Source organism: Dermochelys coriacea, chromosome 3 (assembly GCF_009764565.3).
Source record: "Dermochelys coriacea isolate rDerCor1 chromosome 3, rDerCor1.pri.v4, whole genome shotgun sequence".
Taxonomy (NCBI): Eukaryota; Metazoa; Chordata; order Testudines; family Dermochelyidae; genus Dermochelys; species Dermochelys coriacea.
Window position 1 is genome coordinate 32,504,364 of NC_050070.1, and position 19,854 is coordinate 32,524,217.

The 19,854-nt window shown below is 44.4% G+C and overlaps 1 protein-coding gene across 1 annotated transcript; it reads right to left on the bottom strand.

Annotated features, from left to right (window-relative positions):
• Nucleotides 1-12,610: 12,610 nt before the first annotated feature.
• ID2 (inhibitor of DNA binding 2) lies at nt 12,611-15,568 on the bottom strand. The gene is made up of 3 exons (XM_038395621.2): nt 14,584-15,568; nt 14,003-14,067; nt 12,611-13,264 (listed from the first exon to the last, which is right to left on the bottom strand). Exons 1-2 carry the CDS (start codon nt 14,929-14,931, stop codon nt 14,011-14,013), a joined length of 405 nt encoding a protein of 134 aa, XP_038251549.1. The 5' UTR covers nt 14,932-15,568; the 3' UTR covers nt 12,611-13,264; nt 14,003-14,010.
• Nucleotides 15,569-19,854: the final 4,286 nt, after the last annotated feature.

Below are 19,854 nucleotides of genomic sequence, written 5' to 3' on the forward strand. Positions count from 1 at the left end.
AGCACAGCAGTCTGGGAGCTGACCTTGTTAGTGAAAACAGAGGCAAAAAAAGCATTGAGTACATTAGCTTTTTCCACATCCTCTGTCACTAGCTTGCCTCCCTCATTCAGTAAGGGGCCCACACTTTCCTTGGCTTTCTTCTTGTTGCCAACATACCTGAAGAAACCCTTCTTGTTACTCTTGACATCTCTTGCTAGCTGCAGCTCCAGGTGCGATTTGGCCCTCCTGATATCTTTCCTACATGCCCGAGCAATATTTTTATACTCTTCCCTGGTCATATGTCCAACCTTCCACTTCTTGTAAGCTTCTTTTTTATGTTTAAGATCCGCTAGGATTTCACCATTAAGCCAAGCTGGTCGCCTGCCATATTTACTATTCTTTCGACTCATCGGGATGGTTTGTCCCTGTAACCTCAACAGGGATTCCTTGAAATACAGCCAGCTCTCCTGGACTCCCTTCCCTTTCATGTTAGTCCCCCAGGGGATCCTGGCCATCTGTTCCCTGAGGGAGTCAAAGTCTGCTTTCCTGAAGTCCAGGGTCCGTATCCTGCTGCTTACCTTTTTTCCCTGCGTCAGGATCCTGAACTCAACCAACTCATGGTCACTGCCTCCCAGATTCCCATCCACTTTTGCTTCCCCCACTAATTCTACCCGGTTTGTGAGCAGCAGGTCAAGAAAAGCGCTCCCCCTAGTTGGCTCCCCTAGCACTTGCACCAGGAAATTGTCCCCTACGCTTTCCAAAAACTTCCTGGATTGTCTATGCACCGCTGTATTGCTCTCCCAGCAGATATCAGGAAAATTAAAGTCACCCATGAGAATCAGGGCATGCGATCTAGTAGCTTCCGTGAGTTGCCGGAAGAAAGCCTCATCCACCTCATCCCCCTGGTCCGGTGGTCTATAGCAGACTCCCACCATGACATCACTCTTGTTGCACACACTTCTAAACTTAATCCAGAGACACTCAGGTTTTTCCACAGTTTCGTACCGGAGCTCTGAGCAGTCATACTGCTCCCTTACATACAGTGCTACTCCCCCACCTTTTCTGCCCTGCCTGTCCTTCCTGAACAGTTTATAACCATCCATGACTGTACTCCAGTCATGTGAGTTATCCCACCAAGTCTCTGTTATTCCAATCACGTCATAATTCCTTGACATCACCAGGACCTCCAGTTCTCCCTGCTTGTTTCCAAGGCTTTGTGCATTTGTATATAAGCACTTGAGATAACCTGTTGATCGCCCCTCATTCCCAGTATGAGGCAGGAGCCCTCCCCTCACAGACATTCCTGCCTGTGCTTCCTCCCGGTATCCCGCTTTCCCACTTACCTCAGGGCTTTGGTCTCCTTCCCCCGGTGAACCTAGTTTAAAGCCCTCCTCACTAGGTTAGCCAGCCTGCTGGCAAAGATGTTCTTCCCTCTCTTCGTAAGATGGAGCCCGTCTCTGCCCAGCACTCCTCCTTCATGGAACACCATCCCATGGTCAAAGAATCCAAAGCCTTCTCTCCGACACCACCTGCGTAGCCATTCGTTGACCTCCACGATTCGACGGTCCCTACCCAGGCCTTTTCCTTCCACGGGGAGGATGGACGAGAACACCACTTGCGTCTCCAACTCCTTTATCCTTCTTCCCAGAGCCACGTAGTCCACAGTGATCCGCTCAAGGTCATTCTTGGCAGTATCATTGGTGCCCACGTGGAGAAGCAGGAAGGGGTAGCGATCCGAGGGCTTGATGAGTCTCGGCAGTCTCTCCGTCACATCACGAATCTTAGCCCCTGGCAAGCAGCAGACTTCTCGGTTTTCCCGGTCAGGGCGGCAGATAGATGACTCAGTCCCCCGGAGGAGAGAGTCCCCGACCACCACCACCCGCCTTCTCCTCTTGGGAGTGGTGGTCGTGGAACCCCCAACCTCAGGACATCGCATCTCATGCCTCCCAACCAGCGGAGTCTCCTTCTGCTTTCTCCCCCCAGACCTATCATCTGGTCCACTCTCCGCAATGGTACCTGTGGAGAGAACATGAAAGCGGTTAGTTACCTGTGTCTGTGTTACTGGAACCCGGACATTCCGCTTACCTCTTCTGGAGGTCACATGTTGCCAAGCTTCTTCACTGGCCTCTTGGCTCCTCTGTGCAACCTGCTCTATATCTTTAGAGCTTTGTGCCCCTAGAAGGCTATCCTGAGTTTGGTCCAGAAAATCCTCAGTCTCTCGTATACAACGCAGGGTCGTTACCTGTTGCTCCAGACCTTCAATCTTCTCTTCCAATATGGAGACCAGCTTGCACTTTGTACAGACAAAGTCGCTTCTGTCCTGTGGAAGAAAGACAAACATGGCACATCCAGTGCAGGTCACAACAGCTGAACCCCCCCCTTCCATATCACCTACCTACTATGAGCTTCCTCAGAGACGTTGGCAAGATGTAAGCCTCACTGGGCTCACTCCAGGCGAACTCCCAGGCAAACTCCTGCTGTGAGCTGCTCTGCTGTCCCCGCTGCTCCGCTGCCGCTCAGCTGGTTCGCGAGGCTCTGGCTATTTTTAAACAGCCAGGCTTCCCTGACGCAAACACACAGACACCCTAATGCCCGCCCCCTGCAGGCTAGCAGCCAATCAGACACTCACTCAGGCTCTCTCCCTGCCCTCCCAGCAAACACACGCTCGGATACTTCCTCAGCAAGCAAACACACACACTCGGATACTTACCAGTCCCAGGCAAACTCCTGCTGTGAGCTGCTCTGCTGTCCCCGCTGCTCAGCTGGTTCGCTGCCGCTCAGCTACATGCTGCGCCTACTTGGCGAAGTGGTCCTGGTTCTCCAGATGGGCCACCGAGCCGTGTGTTTCCCTGGTGGCCACCCCGATCCAGCTTATCCTGGACTACCTCCTTCATCTTCGAGCTCAGGGCCTGGTGCCCTCATCAGTTAAGGTGCACCTGGTGGCCATGTTGGCCTTCCATCTGCCGGAGCAGGGACACATGGTGTTTTCCCATTCTATGACTGGACGATTCCTTAAGGGATTGGACCATCTTTTTCCATAAGCTAGGCCCCCAGTCCCGCCATGGGACCTGAACTTAGTGTTATCCCGTCTCACGGGGCCCGTTTGAACCTCTGGCCAGGTGCTCCTGGCCTCACCTCTCATTGAAGGTGGCCTTCCTGGTTGCTATCACGTTGGCTAGGCAGGTCTAGGAGCTCAGGGCCCTGACCTCCGAACCCCCGTACATGGTTTTTCAAAAGGATATGGTTAAGCTTCGCCCACACCCTGCGTTCCTCCCTAAGGTGGTCTCCACCTATCACTTGGGCCAGAACATTTTCCTGCCTGTCCTCTGTCCCAAGCCGCACATGTCCAGTGAGGAACGCCACTTCCACACGCTCAACGTGCGAAGGGCACTGCCTTCTACCTGGAACGGACTAAGCCGTTCAGGCAGTCCTCACAACTGTTTGTTGCCTCAGCTGAACGCATGTGAGGTCGGTCGATTTCCACCCAGCTCCTCTCCCACTGGATCACCTCATGCATTCGCACCTGTTATGATCTGGTGGGTGTTCCCCCACCACCAACTGTAAAGGCACACTCAATTCGGGACCAGGCCTCGTCGGCTGCCTTTGTGGCCCATGTCCCTATCCAGGATATTTGTAGGGCTGCCACTTGGTCATCAGTTCACAAGTTTACCTTGCACTAGGCGATTGTCTCCCAAACCAGGGATGAGGCTGGGTTCGGCAGGGCCGTACTCCATCCTGGGGATCTGTGAACTCCTCCTACCTCCAAGAAACACAGCTTGGAATCACCTATTGTGGAATACACATGAGCAATCAGTCGAAGAAGAAAAGATAGTTACCTTTTCTGTAACTGGTGTTCTTCGAGATGTGTTGCTCATGTCTATTCCACATCCCGCCCTCCTTCACCTCTGTCGGAGTTGTCTGGCAAGAAGAAACTGAGGGTCGGGGGGAGCACGCAGCTCCACTTATACTGCACCATGGAGGCGCCACTCCCGGGGTCGCTGGGGTGCTCCCCCTACGTGTACTGCTAGGGGAAAAACTTCCAGCACCGATGCGTGTGGCAAGCACCCACACCTATTGTGGAATAGACATGAGCAACACATCTCGAAGAACACCAGTTATGGAAAAGGGAACTGTCTTTTCTCTAGGGTAGCTTCCAACAATTGCAACAATGTAGGGCAGAGGGCTGTGTCAGGTTAGGTAAAGATGAGACACAAAAATACACGATCTCTCAGGGCTTGTCTTCACTACAAAATTCGGTTCATTTAGTTTAGGTCGACCTACAGCCATCACAGTAATTCAGTTGGTATCCACATTACCCTCCTTCTGCTGGTAGTGCACGTCCTCACCAGGAGTGTTTGCACTGACAACCATGCAGGGTTCACAGCTGGAGCCCCCTGCCTGCCCCAGGGGGACAGCGCGCGCGGTCCATGTTTTTTTTCAAGGAATAGATCAAGGTGGCAGATGGGCTTCTCATTGTTGCAGCTGTGGTTGACTTGACTAAGCTATTTGTATTTGCTTCAATTTCTTCTTTTGTGTCTTTCTTAACTAACATGCTGCTAGCATGTGGCCTTTGTAAATGCTGGGTGCTGCAGTATAGTCTCTCTTGCAATTCAACTGATTGTCTAGAGAGGAAGGATAATCTTGTGGTTAAAGCAAAAGACTGGGAGAGCTGGATTCACAAAGGGATTTAGGTCCTTAAAGTGACAGGCACCTCAGTTCAACATTTAGACAATGCAGACATTCACAAAAACTCTCCATAGTTGCTGCCTAATCCTGCAGGTGCCTAACTTTTGGCCATTAAAATCCTCTAGATACCTATGTTTTGGCAGATGGGCATGAATACAGTCAACTCAGTCCTGACCCCACCCAGCAGCTTGTGCCTGTATTACACCTAGGGCCCTTCATTTTCAGTTTTTATTTTAATTTTTCCCGGGAATTTATCAGTGTTTATTCCCACAACAACAAAAACAGGTGAAAATCAGAGCAAAAACCATTAATAATTTTTCTAGGTCAATATTGGGGTTTATTTTGGTGGATGGAAAGAAGGGAGAAAAAGTATTCAGTAGATCAACGGTTCTCAAACTGTGGGTCGGAACCCCAAAGTAGGGTGTGACTCCATTTTAATGGGGTTACCAGGGCTGGTGTTTAGACTTGCTGGGGCCTTGGTCCAAAGCCCAAGCCCTGCACCTGGGACCGAAGCCTGAGCCCACCTCCCAGGGCTGAAGCCCAAAGACTTCAGCCATGGGGAGTGGGGCTCGAGCTTCAGCCCTGGGTGGCAGGACTCAAGTTACAGGTCCCCTGGCCGGGGTGAAGTCCTTGGCCTTTGGCCCCCCCTCCCGCCTGGGGTGGTGGGGCTCTGTTGGGCCCCAGTCCACCTTCCTGGGATCATGTAGTAATTTTTATTGTCAGAAGGAGGTTGCGGTGCTGTGAAGTTTGAGAATCTCTGCAGTAGATTAATGCTTTGAATTCCATTCATCAATGTGGTTTGCTGCAGAACTAAAATAGAACTCAAAACACAATGCCACCTCTGAGTTTAAGAAAAGAATACATCTCTAATTCCCAAATAAAACTTTTCATTTAAATAAACAGTTTACTGTTGTAGACTTAGAACTATTAGTTTATAAATATTTACATTTAATAATTGGGCCACGCCATTTGCAGCGCATACACTCAACTTTATCCTTTTTCTTGTTTTTTTTTAACTTGTGTTCTGAAATGTATTCTGATACAGATTTTCATTTTCTTTCCATTTTAGTGTGTCAAATCTTTAAATTGTTATCTGCTAAGAGTTGAAATGTGTACATGGTGGATGTGAGATTCATCAGTACGTTCAGATGCGCGTGCACTTCAGAGCTTGGGCACATGCCTGTTTGTTTGTTGTGTGTATTTTCTAGACTAATACATAGCCTTACTTCAACAGGCCGCTTTGCATATACAGACAGACTAATGTAGTATCATAATACATAAGCTCATGCAATGTATTGTATTTTCCTAATAAAACAAGTTATTTTTTATATATTTGAATGATATAAAAATAGGGTAAAAATCGGTTTAAACTGAAAATGAAGGGGCTTAACTATACCTAGGCCCAAACTAGGCATATCTTGCCTGCAGAGCCCATTCCAGAAAATGTGCTCAGAGCATGCTAACTCCCCATAAGATGACTTGGGGGCAGGGAGAAGGAGGAGGGATGAGTTCCTTATAACCTTTAGCTCAGTTGTTAGGGCACTTACCAGGGATGAGGGAGCTCCTGGTTCACTTCCCGCCTCTGCCTGATGTGGAGAAGGGATATGAAAGTGGGTTTTGTTTATAATACTTGGGCCTATAAATTTACCCTAATTTGTAAATTCAACCTTGAAAAGTAAGTGGAAGTTCATAAATAGTCACAATATCCCAAAACAACAAATGTTGCTGGCAAAAGGAAAACAGAAAAGCTATATTAGTACAAATAAAAAGACCTGTCACCGGCCAATGGGAGCTGCAGAGCCAGCGCTCTTGGTGGAGACAGCGCACAGAGCTGCCTGGCCATGCCTCCATCTAGGAACTGAGGGAGGGGGACGTTGCCGCTGCCAGGGAGGCGCAGAGCCAGGTGGGAGCCTGCCAGCCCCACCAACTCCCAGTACCATTGTTTACCATCTAATGGTGTCACCATCATTGCACATCTGACTCCCTAAAGAGGTACACTTACTTACTACTTCTAGTGTTCCCCTGTCTACTCTGATTACTGCTTTTGGGACGCTGATAACCACATATTTTGTTTTACCATTGTTGATAAACAAACCAAATTGTTTTGCTGTTCTACCAAAAGCTGGGTCTTTACTTCCAACTAAGCAGGAAAATTTCATCAGCAAAAGTGAAGTAATCTAATTGGGCTTTATCATTTGTCCATAAAATTCCTCAGTGCCTTCTGCAGTTATTTTCCTATGAAATAGTCAATGACCAGCACAAAGAATAGTGGGGACATAATACAACCTTGACTTACTCCAGTTGTTACCGGAAACCATTGGATGATGTTGCCACCATCGCTGATTGTACATGTGATATTATCACATAGATTCTTGATTATTCTAATTATTTTTACTAGTATTCCATAGTATGTCATAGATGTCCAAAGACTCTCCCTGTGTATGCTGTCAAAACCCTTCTGGAAATCTATAACATTTATCACAAAAGGTGCTTTCCATGCCACACTTGGTTCTATAATATGCCTGAGAGCAACAGAGTCTGCACATGATGTCAGTGGTCTAAAACCTTCTCCTATCTTTCTAAGTAGGAGACCTGTTAGTTTCTTAATACATTCCAGGATGATGTTGCAAGTGATTTTCCCAGGCACTGAGAGTAATGTGGTTCTCTTCAATTATTGCAGTTGGTAAGGTTACCCATCTTTGGCAATTTTACTGGTAAGGCCTCTCTTCCCCAGGTTGGATTTTTTTCTTCATTCCACATTCTGTCCAAAATCACAAGGAAAGTCTGAAGGGTTATTTTGTCACTTGCTTTAAGTATCTCTCCAGGAATCAGAGTAGCAGCTGTGTTAGCGATAGTCACATAAACACCACCCTATGACCTACTGACCGCTATTCCTACCTACATGCCTCCAGCTTTCATCCAGACCACACCACATGATCCATTGTCTATAGCCAAGCTCTACGATACAACTGCATTTGCTCTAACCCCTCAGACAGAGACAAACACCTACAAGATCTCTATCAAGCATTCTTACAACTACAATACCTACCTGCTGAAGTGAAGAAACAGAGTGACAGAACCAGAAGAGTACCCAGAAGTCACCTACTACAGGACAGGCCCAACAAAGAAAATAACAACGCTACTAGCCATCACCTTCAGTCCCCCAACTAAAACCTCTCCAATGCATCATCAAGGATCTACAACCTATCCTGAAGGACAACCCATCACTCTCACAGATCTTCGGAGACAGGCCAGTCCTTGCTTACAGACAGCCCCCATTCTTTCTCTACGTAAAAGAATAAATGGACACAAAGCAGACGTCAAGAATTATAACATTCAAAAACCAGTTGGAGAACACTTCAATCTCTTTGGTCACTTGATTACAGACCTAAAAGTTGCAATTTCTTCAACAAAAAAACTTCAAAAACAGACTCCAACGAGAGACTACTGAATTGGAATTAATTTGCAAACTGGATACAATTAACTTAGGCTTGAATAGAGAACGGGAGTGGATGGGTCATTACACAAAGTAAAACTATTCCCCCTCCCACCCTCGTTCCTCAGACGTTCTTGTTAACTGCTGGAAATGGCCCACCTTGATTATCACTACAGAAAGTCACCCTCCCCTCCTCTTCCCGCTGGTAATAGCTCACCTTAAGTGATCACTCTGGTTACAGTGTGTATGGTAACACCCATTGTTTCATGTTCTCTATGTATATAAATCTCCACACCTTATTTTCCACTGAATGCATCCGATGAAGTGAGCTGTAGCTCATGAAAGCTTATGCTCAAATAAAATTGTTAGTCTCTAAGGTGCCACAAGTACTCCTTTTCTTCTCCAGAAATGTTATTCTCTCCAGCTGCTCTCCCAGTTTTAAGCTTACTGATGTGTTTGCTAACTTTTATTGTAATATCTCCTAAATCAGTATAATGCTCTGGTGGTAAGTCTTCATCATGTATTTCTAGTAGTTTGCTTGGGCTTGGTCTATTTCAAATAGCCTCAAAATGTTCTGCCCATGTTTTCCTTTTTTCTTCTTATATACTAAGAGTTTTTCCATTTATGTCTTGAACAAAGCCTTCAGTACTGCTAGAATTTCCTGTTTGATTGTCTTGTACAAGGTTGTAGGTCAGCTTTTGGCCAGCATCTTGAACCTCTTGATATTTTCTATCAGTCTATGGCCTTTTAACCCTTCCAGCACTCCTTATTTCCTCTGGGTAGAACTTTACATTCTTTTTGCCATTTGCTTGTCTCTAAACATGTCTTAGCATTCACATGTTTTTGCTTTCTGTTCCTTTGTGTCACTTACAAATATATAATACAAACCCTGGCCCATACAATTTACAATTTAGGCTGTATAAAATGTGGCATGATGCAGCAAGAGATTAAATTTTGGCAATGGAAAGGGAGAGAGATTTACACATAAATATAAGTATTCTCCTTAATTAATACTTGACAAGTTTCCTACATGGCATGGATTATGCCAGGGCGTATTCTTCTGCAAACTATTTCCTTTGATGGGGCAAATAATTTTTCCCCAGTTTCTATACACAAAATTATGTAGAAAAACCTGTTTTATTTTCGCAAAACAAATAAAAATAATTGGCGTGATGTATGAACATGGCTCTACTCCTCACAACAACAACAAAATAAATTTTAAAAAATCTAATTTTCATTTAAACCTTTCTTTCAGACTTCAGGTACCAAATGTTTAGGTTTCAAAGTTGGATAAGCACAGGCGACATAAGTAATGTACTGGATTTTCACCCAATTTATACAGTATACAATATATAACTATTAGGATGAAATTATGAAATTATTTAAAATAATCCATAAAGGATTGCACTTTTCCCTTATTCACTAAAATTTAAAGCATCAATTGATTTCTTTCTTAAAGATGATTTGTGCACAATAGTACAGGCATAAAATAAAAAGAGAGAAAGCAGGCATTTTAAAAAAGGGGGAATCTGCCTTCTTTACGTAGACCAGAAGGTGGTGCTCACCCTCCATGGCTAGTGCATGTTACATGAGTAAAGAATTACTGTATAAAGAGACCAACATGAATGGAATGTGACTCAGAGGTACTAAGTTTAATCGGGAGTCAAGACTCTTTGTAGCAATTTTGTCAAAATATTTGCACTGATTCTTTAAATGACTTGTGATAACTATTTCAATGCATTTGAAACCTTTTCATCTGCTTTGGAAATGGTCAGCAAAAAACAAAGGGGCTCTTTGTATTTTCTGTAACCTGATGAAAGGCTTTGAAGAACTCTTACCACCCCAAATCTTCTGGACAGGGAATATTCTTAAATCCCTTGTTGGGTTCTCTTGTTTGCCAATAGGGCTTTTACATTTAAATCTGTGGCTGCATTTGCAACTTTTAGGCCTGGTCTATGCCACATAATTTTACAGCTAATAAACATGTTTGCTAACACATCTTAACTAACTTGTTGACCACGATTTGTCCTGATCTACCATATTCAGCATCAAGTCATGTAACATGATTGTTGGCAGCTGCTGTTTTCAGATACAGTATAATCTTATAGTTTATGCCAGGCCCCAGAAAGAGGGTGAAAAGTAATTGATCTAGGATTCCCTATTCATATGCAGAAACTTTTAATGTACCCTTGGCATATGAGGCCAATGTTATATAATAAAGGGAGGCCCAATTCTTCACATGAGCATCAATGTGAAAGTTCTAGGGACCAAGCTTTAACTTTGCAGTTGATCTTTTGAACGATAAACATTTCAGTATGAACCCAATGAGTGGGCATCTCTAGTAAAAACATTTAGAACTAGGTGACTAATAAGCCCCAAGCACTGGTCAGAGGAAATGCCTGGTAGAAATGCCAAATTAAATCACAGGTAGTTAATCCTTGAAGAAGGAAACAATTTAATTTGCATTTTTAAAAGCAGGTGTGATTTTCTATTCTTCTCCCTTTCTCCTGCCTCGCAAGAAACCCCCACATCCTTGGCAATGGAAAGACTCCTGTTTTGACAGTACATGAGTGAGAAACATTAGTTTGGGTCTACTAATATATTTGTCACCCCATAATTCAAAAGTGTCCAAGAAACACAGTGCCTTGCTTTCTAAGGGGCTATGTTGTAATCCTTAATGCTCCTGCCAGTTTTTTTCTTAACTTCCTAAGACCTCCTCCCTCCCCCCCCCCCAAAAAAAAAAGAAAAGAAAAATTGACCTTACAGCAGCATGCATTACTGCCTGTTTACAACCTCAGCTGGACTCAAGCTTTAGGTGGAAAAATCAGCTTTGAGGGGGAGGGAGGAACCTTCCAGTGTTTGAGTGTGTTAGCTTGTTACTGTGAGAAAAAGAGACCGAAAACCTCAAAACAGATTAAAATCCTGGGGCCTGATTTGGGTTTGAGAAAATTCATCTGCAAGAATGATTTTAGGGGCATTGAGATATGTTGACTTGTGTAAATGAAGTTAAGGTATTTTTTTTTAATTTAAATACTTTCTTGTGAGGTTAATCATTCACTGTGCAAAATTAGAACAAACTGCATGCAGCCCTACTGTTGCTGAGCCAGTAGCAGGGTTTCTCCATAGGAGGCATTGAATGTTTGCTACAGTTCTAGAGACTTTTAATCACTGGTTTGACCGAGAGGTGGGTGTAGTGTGAGAAGCAGTAGATTAGCTCTCCTCCCCCACTTCACCCTATTCTGAATCCAGATTTTCAATGCAATACTTGTGTTCTTATTGCATTGACCCCTCACAAAGGGTTGCACTATTGATTGGTCAGGGCAGCTTCTGTATTAAGAGATCAGAGCTGGCTTTCTCCCCAGCTTCAGAGGATGGATTTGGTGTCAAGGTCAAGGAAAGGCAGCTGATGCAGACTGTGTGGTGCCACCCACACATCTGTTCACTATGATGAAAGTGTTACTGGCCTCAGGTGGAGGTGCCTTTTCATGGAAGAGTCTTCACAGTGCACAAATCTCAACTCGACCCACCAGGCCTAAGGTAATTCCTTCTGTAGAACAGTCCTTACCCAGACCATTATCAGAGTTCCCCTCATTCCACTGCAAATAACTCCATTCAGTTATAGGATTCTGAAGTTGACTACAATACCAGGAGGTTCAAGTAAATACACCCCCACCCTCCCTCTTATATTATGACAACAAAATAAATCAAATGAAGACAGGTAACTTACAGTGGACAAGTACAGTACAACAAATGCCCTTGAGTAGTACTAGAGTGTATACATAAGAAATACCAAATCACACTTTGCTTTTAAAAATGTTGAGTCTCATTACAGGCTTAATTTCTCTCTGGAGAAAGAGTTAATGCTAGGACCAGCCAAAGTTTAATCAGTAACACAGCAGTGATTTAGTTCAATTCTCAATAGTCATATGGAGAAGCTGCTGCAACTGATTAGAAAATCCATTTCATTGAGCTATTGCATGGAAGCATGTAAATTCCAGTGTGGAAAGGTAAGTCACTTCATTATTCCAAATCACATGTTAATGCATCACCAACTTTTGCATTCAAAGTCTTTTGCAGAAATTAAGTGGTTGGGAGACTAATAGCCAGCCACAGCCCTTAATTCTGTGTAATTATTCTAAAAGCAAGTGACCAGATCTTGGGCAGCACTACTGGAGAACTGAAAGTGAGTCATCAACAAGAGGGGGGGATCAAACACCAAGGGAATTTCTTAGGACTAACTACTTTTGTGTATATTTCCAAACTGTTCCCCAATAGCATCGGTTCTGTAATAATTCACAACTCTGGCAATTTCTTATTTGCTGTTTATAAGATGATTTGCTAGAAGTTTGGAACATACATTTAAATAAGATTTAGTCAAATTACAAATAGTAATTTATAGTAATTTTATTATTTATGTTCTACACATATTTGAACTGTTACTTTGTAAAATTATAACACCCGGCTGTCCCCAGCAAACAGTTGGTCCCCCAGAATAAAGCAGGAAATCAGTTCAATAAACACACTCGATTTATTTTGTATAAAAAGGGTTAAGTTTACAACTAAACTTTTATAAAAAGTTTAGCATGATTAAGTACATCATTACACTTTTTGCAGAAATGTACATTTCTGCCACTATACAAGAAAACTCTGATTAAAGAGTTCACAAGGTTTCACTCTCATTCATATATATATATATATATTTATTTATATATATATATATATATTTATATATAAATATATACACAGTATTCAATCCTAGGCTTGCATCAAAAGGTCATTTCTGACCATGGACTTCCCTAAGAAACTGAACACTGGATCCTCCTGGTACTCACGCTCCACCTTTGGAAAAAAAGGCAAAGTCTGCTTTAAAATGGGCAATTCCTTGTGAGTTTTTATGTTTCACTCCCCATGCTGGGAATAGTATATAAAGGACACCTTCCAACTAGGGAAAGGGCATTTAAAGTCTCTTCATAAATAGCTAAGATCAGTCCAAGTTGGGGAGGGGGGGAGAGATCTCAGTTTCTTTCTTCTCTATTAGTTTTAAAAGGTCCATTTAATTAGATGTAGATTCCCCCTCCAGATACAGCTGAAAAATAAGTTCAGCACCTCAAAAAAAAAAATCCTGTAGACATTTTCTTGTGGGGGAAAAAAGTCAGCAAACACCTGCAAAAGATTGAGAAGAGGAATATTTAGGAGAATGCTAACAGGGCAGAGATCCGGACAGACTGGCGCCAGAGAGGAAGCCACAGTTTGAACATTTAACCAAACACTCAAAGATTGGGCAAACCCTGGCGTCCAGATGCAAAACACACACACGCACCCCCCTCAAAAGCACAAATTAAACATTAAAATAACATACGTTCAGCAAGAGGGGCAGAAAGAGGATTCTCAGTCCAAACTCTATTTGGATCTCTGTAACTGCACTGCTCAGAGGCGCCAGTCTGCCTCTTACAGCAATTATTTGATTAAAAGCAGACACTTATTTAACTGATAGTGCTGACAATCCCACATCACAAAATTTAATGGATTATGCTAAAATCTTCAACTAAATCAGTCACTTCATCTGAAGGTTAGGGTTTTAGGAACAGATAATCACAGAATTTACATTTTGTGGTGATATATTTAAGTACAAAAGGATAGTATCGGGGCAAACAAACAATCTATACTACTTATTTGCAAGGCACAAATACACTTTCAGTTGGGCTATCCCCAAATGAATTACTAGTGCAATTGTTATGGGTTGATTACTGGTTATAAAGGCATCCTCCGATAAACCTGTTACTTTTATTATAAATTAAAAAGTGTCTTAAATCCAAACCCATACACACATTTTCCTCCCCAAAATAAATTGTATTTTGCATTATATTTATTCTTTGAAAACGAACAGCCACAAACACTCACCATTGAATTTAGCCACAAAGTGCTTTGCTGTCATTTGACATTAATTCCGAAGGGAATTCAGATGCCTGCAAAGAAGAAAAATAAAAACAATGCAGTGTTAAATATCTTAACAGCACAACAAAAAATACAAAATACTCTGGATCATGAAGCTCACTCCATATGACATGTCACAATTAGATTCACGACAACCAACATTACTAGGGCTGCCTAGGAATTGGGGTATTTTCATCTATTTCAATCTAAAATGATTAGTATTAGTTACAAAAAAAACATGTAACAGTTTCTCATGCCAGTCACCCCCTATCATAAAAGATATATCACGCTTGTACTGACTTTCTAACAGCAACGTCCATTATCACTATTAAGGTCCAATCTCAGACACTGCATATAGGCCAGGAAGACAGCCAACAAGGAGGGAGAAAAGCCAGCCAGGGCTAACGAGACAAAGTAGGTGAGGTAATATCTTTTACTGGACCAACTTCTGTTGCTCAGAGATACAAGCCTTCAAGCTTACACAGAGCTCTTCTTCAGACCAACACAGGTACAACAACACTGCATACAGCCACGGCTAAGACATTTACCTGTAATGACAAGATGCTGATGTCTGTGTTTAAGGTGGTCAGAGGAGTTCTGGAGGAAGGATTTGGTCCTGGTCTCTGGTGATGGAGACTGACAATACTGGGATGTGAGTCTAAAGCAATCTGCAGGTCCAGGATGTAGTCAATAACGTGCTGCAGAATTTCCATCTTGCTCACTTTCTTGTTCTGAGGGATGCTGGGCACTAGCTCTTTCAGTTTGGAATAGCAGTCGTTCATGTTGTATAGCAAACTCATAGGATCATCCACGGGGGTTTTGCTCCGGGATATTCCCAGGGTGTGTTCAGAGAGGCTGTTTTTCCTGACGGATCTGACAGGACTGAAAGCTTTCATGCTGGGAGAGAGCCCGACTTCCAGGGTACAGAAAACACACACTAAGGGATCTCTCTGCCTGCTTGACTACCTCCCTTCCTTTTCTTTCTCTAAGCAGCTGCCTGAGCTCAGAATGAAGCAGCAAGCTGCCTCTACTTGCTTTTATACTGCAGGCTCAGGAGCTGCCAAATCCAGCCAGTGCTTGCTGCCATTGGATGCACCCAATGTGTCCATCAGGCCGGGAAACATTCTCACTGGTACAAAAAAACCTAAAAGAAGGTTCAGGCCTTCCGCATTCTGAGCCAATCGTGAGGAACGGGGTGTGGCTATTCTAGGCACAGCTGAGGATAGTAAATACTGTACAGTAACTGCTGAGCCCTCCTGACTCATTTTACAAAGGCACTGAGAAAGGAATGAAATGGGCATTTTGCATTGTGGTTGCAAAGAGCCAGATCTGATCACAGAGCCCTCAGCCCTCTCCAGTACAACAGATGCTCCCCTAATATTTTCGTCTTCATTTTAAAGAGCTAGCTTGGATAAAATTGGAATGAAAAATGTTACAAATTTAGGATCTGAAAATGAACTAGGCTCTGGGAGCGTAAGCACATTATGAGCATTTGTAGGTGTGGTGTGGTAGCGGTGGACACACTATAAACATGCTAAGTGCAGAATACCTCATATGAAGTGAGCTGTAGCTCACGAAAGCTTATGCTCAAATAAATTTGTTAGTCTCTAAGGTGCCACAAGTCCTCCTTTTCTTTTTGCGGATACAGACTAACACGGCTGCTACTTTGAAACCAGTCATAAGCAGATAAAGTCTGCAGTTGTAACATAGTGTCAGTGAAGCCTGATACTTCCTGAGAGTCAATTTAAATTATAGTAACAAACAGGTCTTTTTTTTTAATATGGTTGTATACATCAGCTTCACTAATAAGCATTGTAAGCTGAAGCACTGCAGGAGGTATAAGCATAAAAAAGTCAAATAAATGAACAAGATCAACTGGAACTTTTTCCTATAATGACAAAATACTCAGCTACAGAACTAATAGCTCAGGGATTTAAAAGACTGAGAAGTCACTGCACTGTTAGCTTGTTGTCTCATGAGTAGCCTCATGAGTAGGGCTATTTTAAATGTTGCTATTAACTGGTGATCATTAGGCAAATATTGAAAGTGAATTTACACATACTACCTCTGAAAGGCTGCTGACCTGTAACCCATCAGTGCATGTGACGTGACTGTAATTAATTCTGCATAGATTGATTCTGGTGACAAATGTGGATACTTACTGTACTGTACTTTTGCATCTTTGCTTTTGCTGAAGCCCATGAGACACATCTTCCAGAAACATTACAAACATATAGTGATTATTTTGATGAGAGAAACAATCTTTGAAATTTTCCTTTTGCCCAGTCGCATTTTCCACATTTTGTCTTGCACTCGACTGCTGATTATCAGAACTAATTCCCATTGTTTCACGGACTACTCAAGGAAGGCTAAAGCTATGAAATTGTAAACTTCAAGATATGGAAATTATATGTGATATAAAATGATTGTACTTTAACTTGTTAAATTTTCTAACACGTAGTTCTGTACTGCATCAAAACCACTTACACTACATTAATATATAGATGTAAAGTCAGTGTGGGCACTTGAGAATTGTACAAAAGAAGACACACAAGTATTTGATTTATCCATGTTGTTGGGTCCTTGTTACATAGCTACATCATACTCCATTTGAGGGGGAAAAAGGGATCACTATTGGGAACTGGAGGCAGAGCTCTATAGGGATCAATCAATATTTTCCTCCAATTAATGTCACATTCCTTAGCTGGTGTTTGGGGAGGTCTCTGACAGGACATTTTGCTGACTGCAACACAAGCTTATTTGCCCCAGGGCTTTTATCTAGGGGTGTAGGCGGTGCTGAGCCTGACAGGAACACAATTCAGTCATTTTGAAATGTGAAGGGTGAAAGTGAAGCTCTCCATTCAATCTTACAGGAAGACAAGTACATTGTTTAAGTACAATTAAAAGGCACAGTCAATAAAAACCCTGTGTGGAAAATAATCAACAGCTTAATTAAAATAAACTAATACTGACCGCAACTCCAATCCTTCTAAACACTAAATTAACAAAATCTCATTTATATTAAATCTGGTGATTTATTATCACAGATTTTACTCTGACTTGCTTGTATTTCTGTTCCACACATGCCCCAGTGGAACAGGTTTTGTTTTGACACTATATTGGTACAATAATAGCCAATATAAATAAATATCTTCATGTTTCTCTCATTATCTGCCATCCCTGGATAATGAAACAACGTTACAGCCCTCCTAGGCTTTTGCAAAGGACTGGTTCATTCAGAGTTGGTTTCATTCCTCCATATTGAATACTTAACAATTCACATTTTTTTAAATTTTGTTTTATGGAGTGGAGTTATATGAAGAGGGACTAATCAGATTAATTGACTCTGTGATCAAATGATTGCCATGCCATGTGTACTTTCTGCATGAAAAGTGGTGTTTAGAGCACACAAACTCCACTTCTGCTTGGGGACTCTTGATTTGTGTTTACACTCTGTCATTTTTTAGACTGATTTTAAGGCCTGTTTTGAAAGTCTGTCACTCTTGAAAGATTTTACAATAGACAGATAGACCCCCTAAAACTTTGAAACTCCCCCCCCCCCTTCTAATCCTTGTGGTCCAAATTGTCCCAGCAGTTTTACACACAGCCTTGGATTTTGTTTATTTTCATACTGTGCAAAAGGTGAATGGCTTTGCGTATAGGGCATCTCAGAAAAGAGTACCCCTTGGAACTGCGGTCGCCCTTTCCCTAAGGACGTTGCAAAGAGGACTGGGTGAAACTCCCTTAGAAACAGATGTCAGTCCCAAGCCTAAAAGAAAAGGAGTACTTGTGGCACCTTAGAGACTAACACATTTATTAGTTTATTAGTCTCTAAGGTGCCACAAGCACTCCTTTTCTTTTTGCGAATACAGACTAAGGCGGCTGCTACTCTGAAACCAGTCCCAAGCCTGTATCTGTTTCTCTGTTCCCAACCTCAGAATACTGCTGCTAACATCTGGAAGAAAAGTATGCGAGCTCCTGTCACACAAAGCGGAGCTCTGCTGCTCTCCCCCCTCGCTCCCCCCCCCCCCCGCAACCCTGCAGTGGAGGGAAGCATCTTTTTCCCTAGAACATGAGCCCCCCCCCGTCACTCCCGCAGGGGCCACCCCTCTCTCTAGTGCCCCGAGAGACGCCCCCCCCCCGTATGAGCGGGGCTAGGGACCCCCAGCGTCTGGGGCGCGGAGGGGGATGGAGCTCCCCGCCCCGGCGCGAGGGGGCTTTGATCCCCCGCAGTGAGCCGGCCTAGGGCCTGTAGGGGAATTCCCCGCCTTGAGAGCCCCAGCTCGCCGGGCTCCCCCCCCCCCGGGTGCGGGGACCAGGCGGCGCAGCCCCGCCCCCGCTGCTCCAGCCCCCAGGGCCGGGCCGGACTGTGCGGCGCCAGCCCCGTGACATCACCCCCCCCCCCCCGCCGCCTCCCCGGCCGGGCCCGGCGGCGCCGCTTAGGCGGCTGCCATGGCGACCGGGGCTGAGCCCTGGGCGGTGGGAGGCTGCGGGGCCCGGCCTGGCCGCCCCCGCCCGGGCGTAGCTTGCCGGCGGCGGCGGGGGGGACACCCGCAGCTGAGCCGGGGAGATCCCCTCCCTCTTGCAGGCCGCTGCGTGGGGCCCGGCAGCCCCAGGGAGCTGAACAGGGGCCCTAGGCGGGGCGCCGGCTCCCAGCCCCCCGCGGCTGCTCCCTCCCGGCCCCGCAGCCCGTTCCCGCGCGGGGCTGGTTCTGTGCCGAGCGCCCCGCCCCGCGCCCCGCCCGAGGCAGGGTCCTGCTGGAAACCAGAGGCCAGGCGAGGCGAGGCAGCGTCCCCTCCCCCCTCCCCCCTCTGCATCCGGCAGCCTCACCGCGGTGCTGCTGCCCTCCAAAGCGCCCGTGGTCATTGGCATGATCTGGGCTGGGTCCTTATCAGAAGAGAAATGAAACCCCTGCGGCCCCTCGGTCCTTCGTGGGACACCGGAATGAGCTCATACTGAGAAAGGAGGGAACCCGCGGCTCCTTCTCGGTGCAGAGGTGTCAGAAAAGTTCCCGACCCTGCCCTCTCGCCATGCAGAGTGTTGTGGTTTTCTAGGAAACAGCCTCTGGGTTACATAAGAATTCAGGTTGTTGCCCCCTGGGTTTGGCACTCCCAAGAAGTCTTGGGGAAATGGAGTTTTTCATGGGAAGCGGAGCCCGTCTGTCGGCTCTTGGGATCCGTCACTTATTTTCCTTATGATTAAGGATCTTGAAAGTTTCCATCCCCAAGACCCTGTATGTGTAATAACATGTATCTAAAAACCAACTAGAACTAGTATAACTGCCTTTAACTGCCGCGTACTTATGCCGTCAGACTTTACTAAAATCTGTTGTTAATCCTGTCCCTTCTCCACCTTATTGCCACAATCCAACATATCAAAAAAAGCATGTTGGCTAAATATGTTTTGACATAGAGGTTGTCAATGTTCCTGGTGAAATATCTACCTAAACCCAATTGCTTTGAAGTGCCTGATCTTTTCTGTTTGTCTCACGTTTCAGATCCATGCAAAGAATGCAATTTTAGACTTTTTTTGGGGGGGAGGGGGACAGCCTGCATGCAAAATACTTAGTTACAAATTCTATGAAGTGCACTGATCGGTAACAGCGTTTTCTGCTTTTACAAAGGATCGTCCTGTTACTTTGTTCCGGTCACAAAATTTAAAAAAAAAAAAAAAAAACAACCAAAAAAACCTAACTTGGGAGAGATAAGGTCTGGAAAACAATCTGGAATTGCCAGTCTGTTGGTGAGAGCTCTGCAGGGCTGGCGTCAGGAAGTCTGCGCTGCCTTCTATTACTGTTGATCCAGCTTTATGCAGCTGCA

Bases quoted from the DNA above. Each gene is read 5' to 3' on its own strand.
- ID2 (XM_038395621.2), bottom strand. From the start codon at position 14,931: ATGAAAGCTTTCAGTCCTGTCAGATCCGTCAGGAAAAACAGCCTCTCT. The intron at 14,068-14,583 runs GTAAATGTCTTA...TCTTCTTTGCAG, and splicing joins TCAGCATCTTGTCATTACAG to GCATCTGAATTCCCTTCGGA.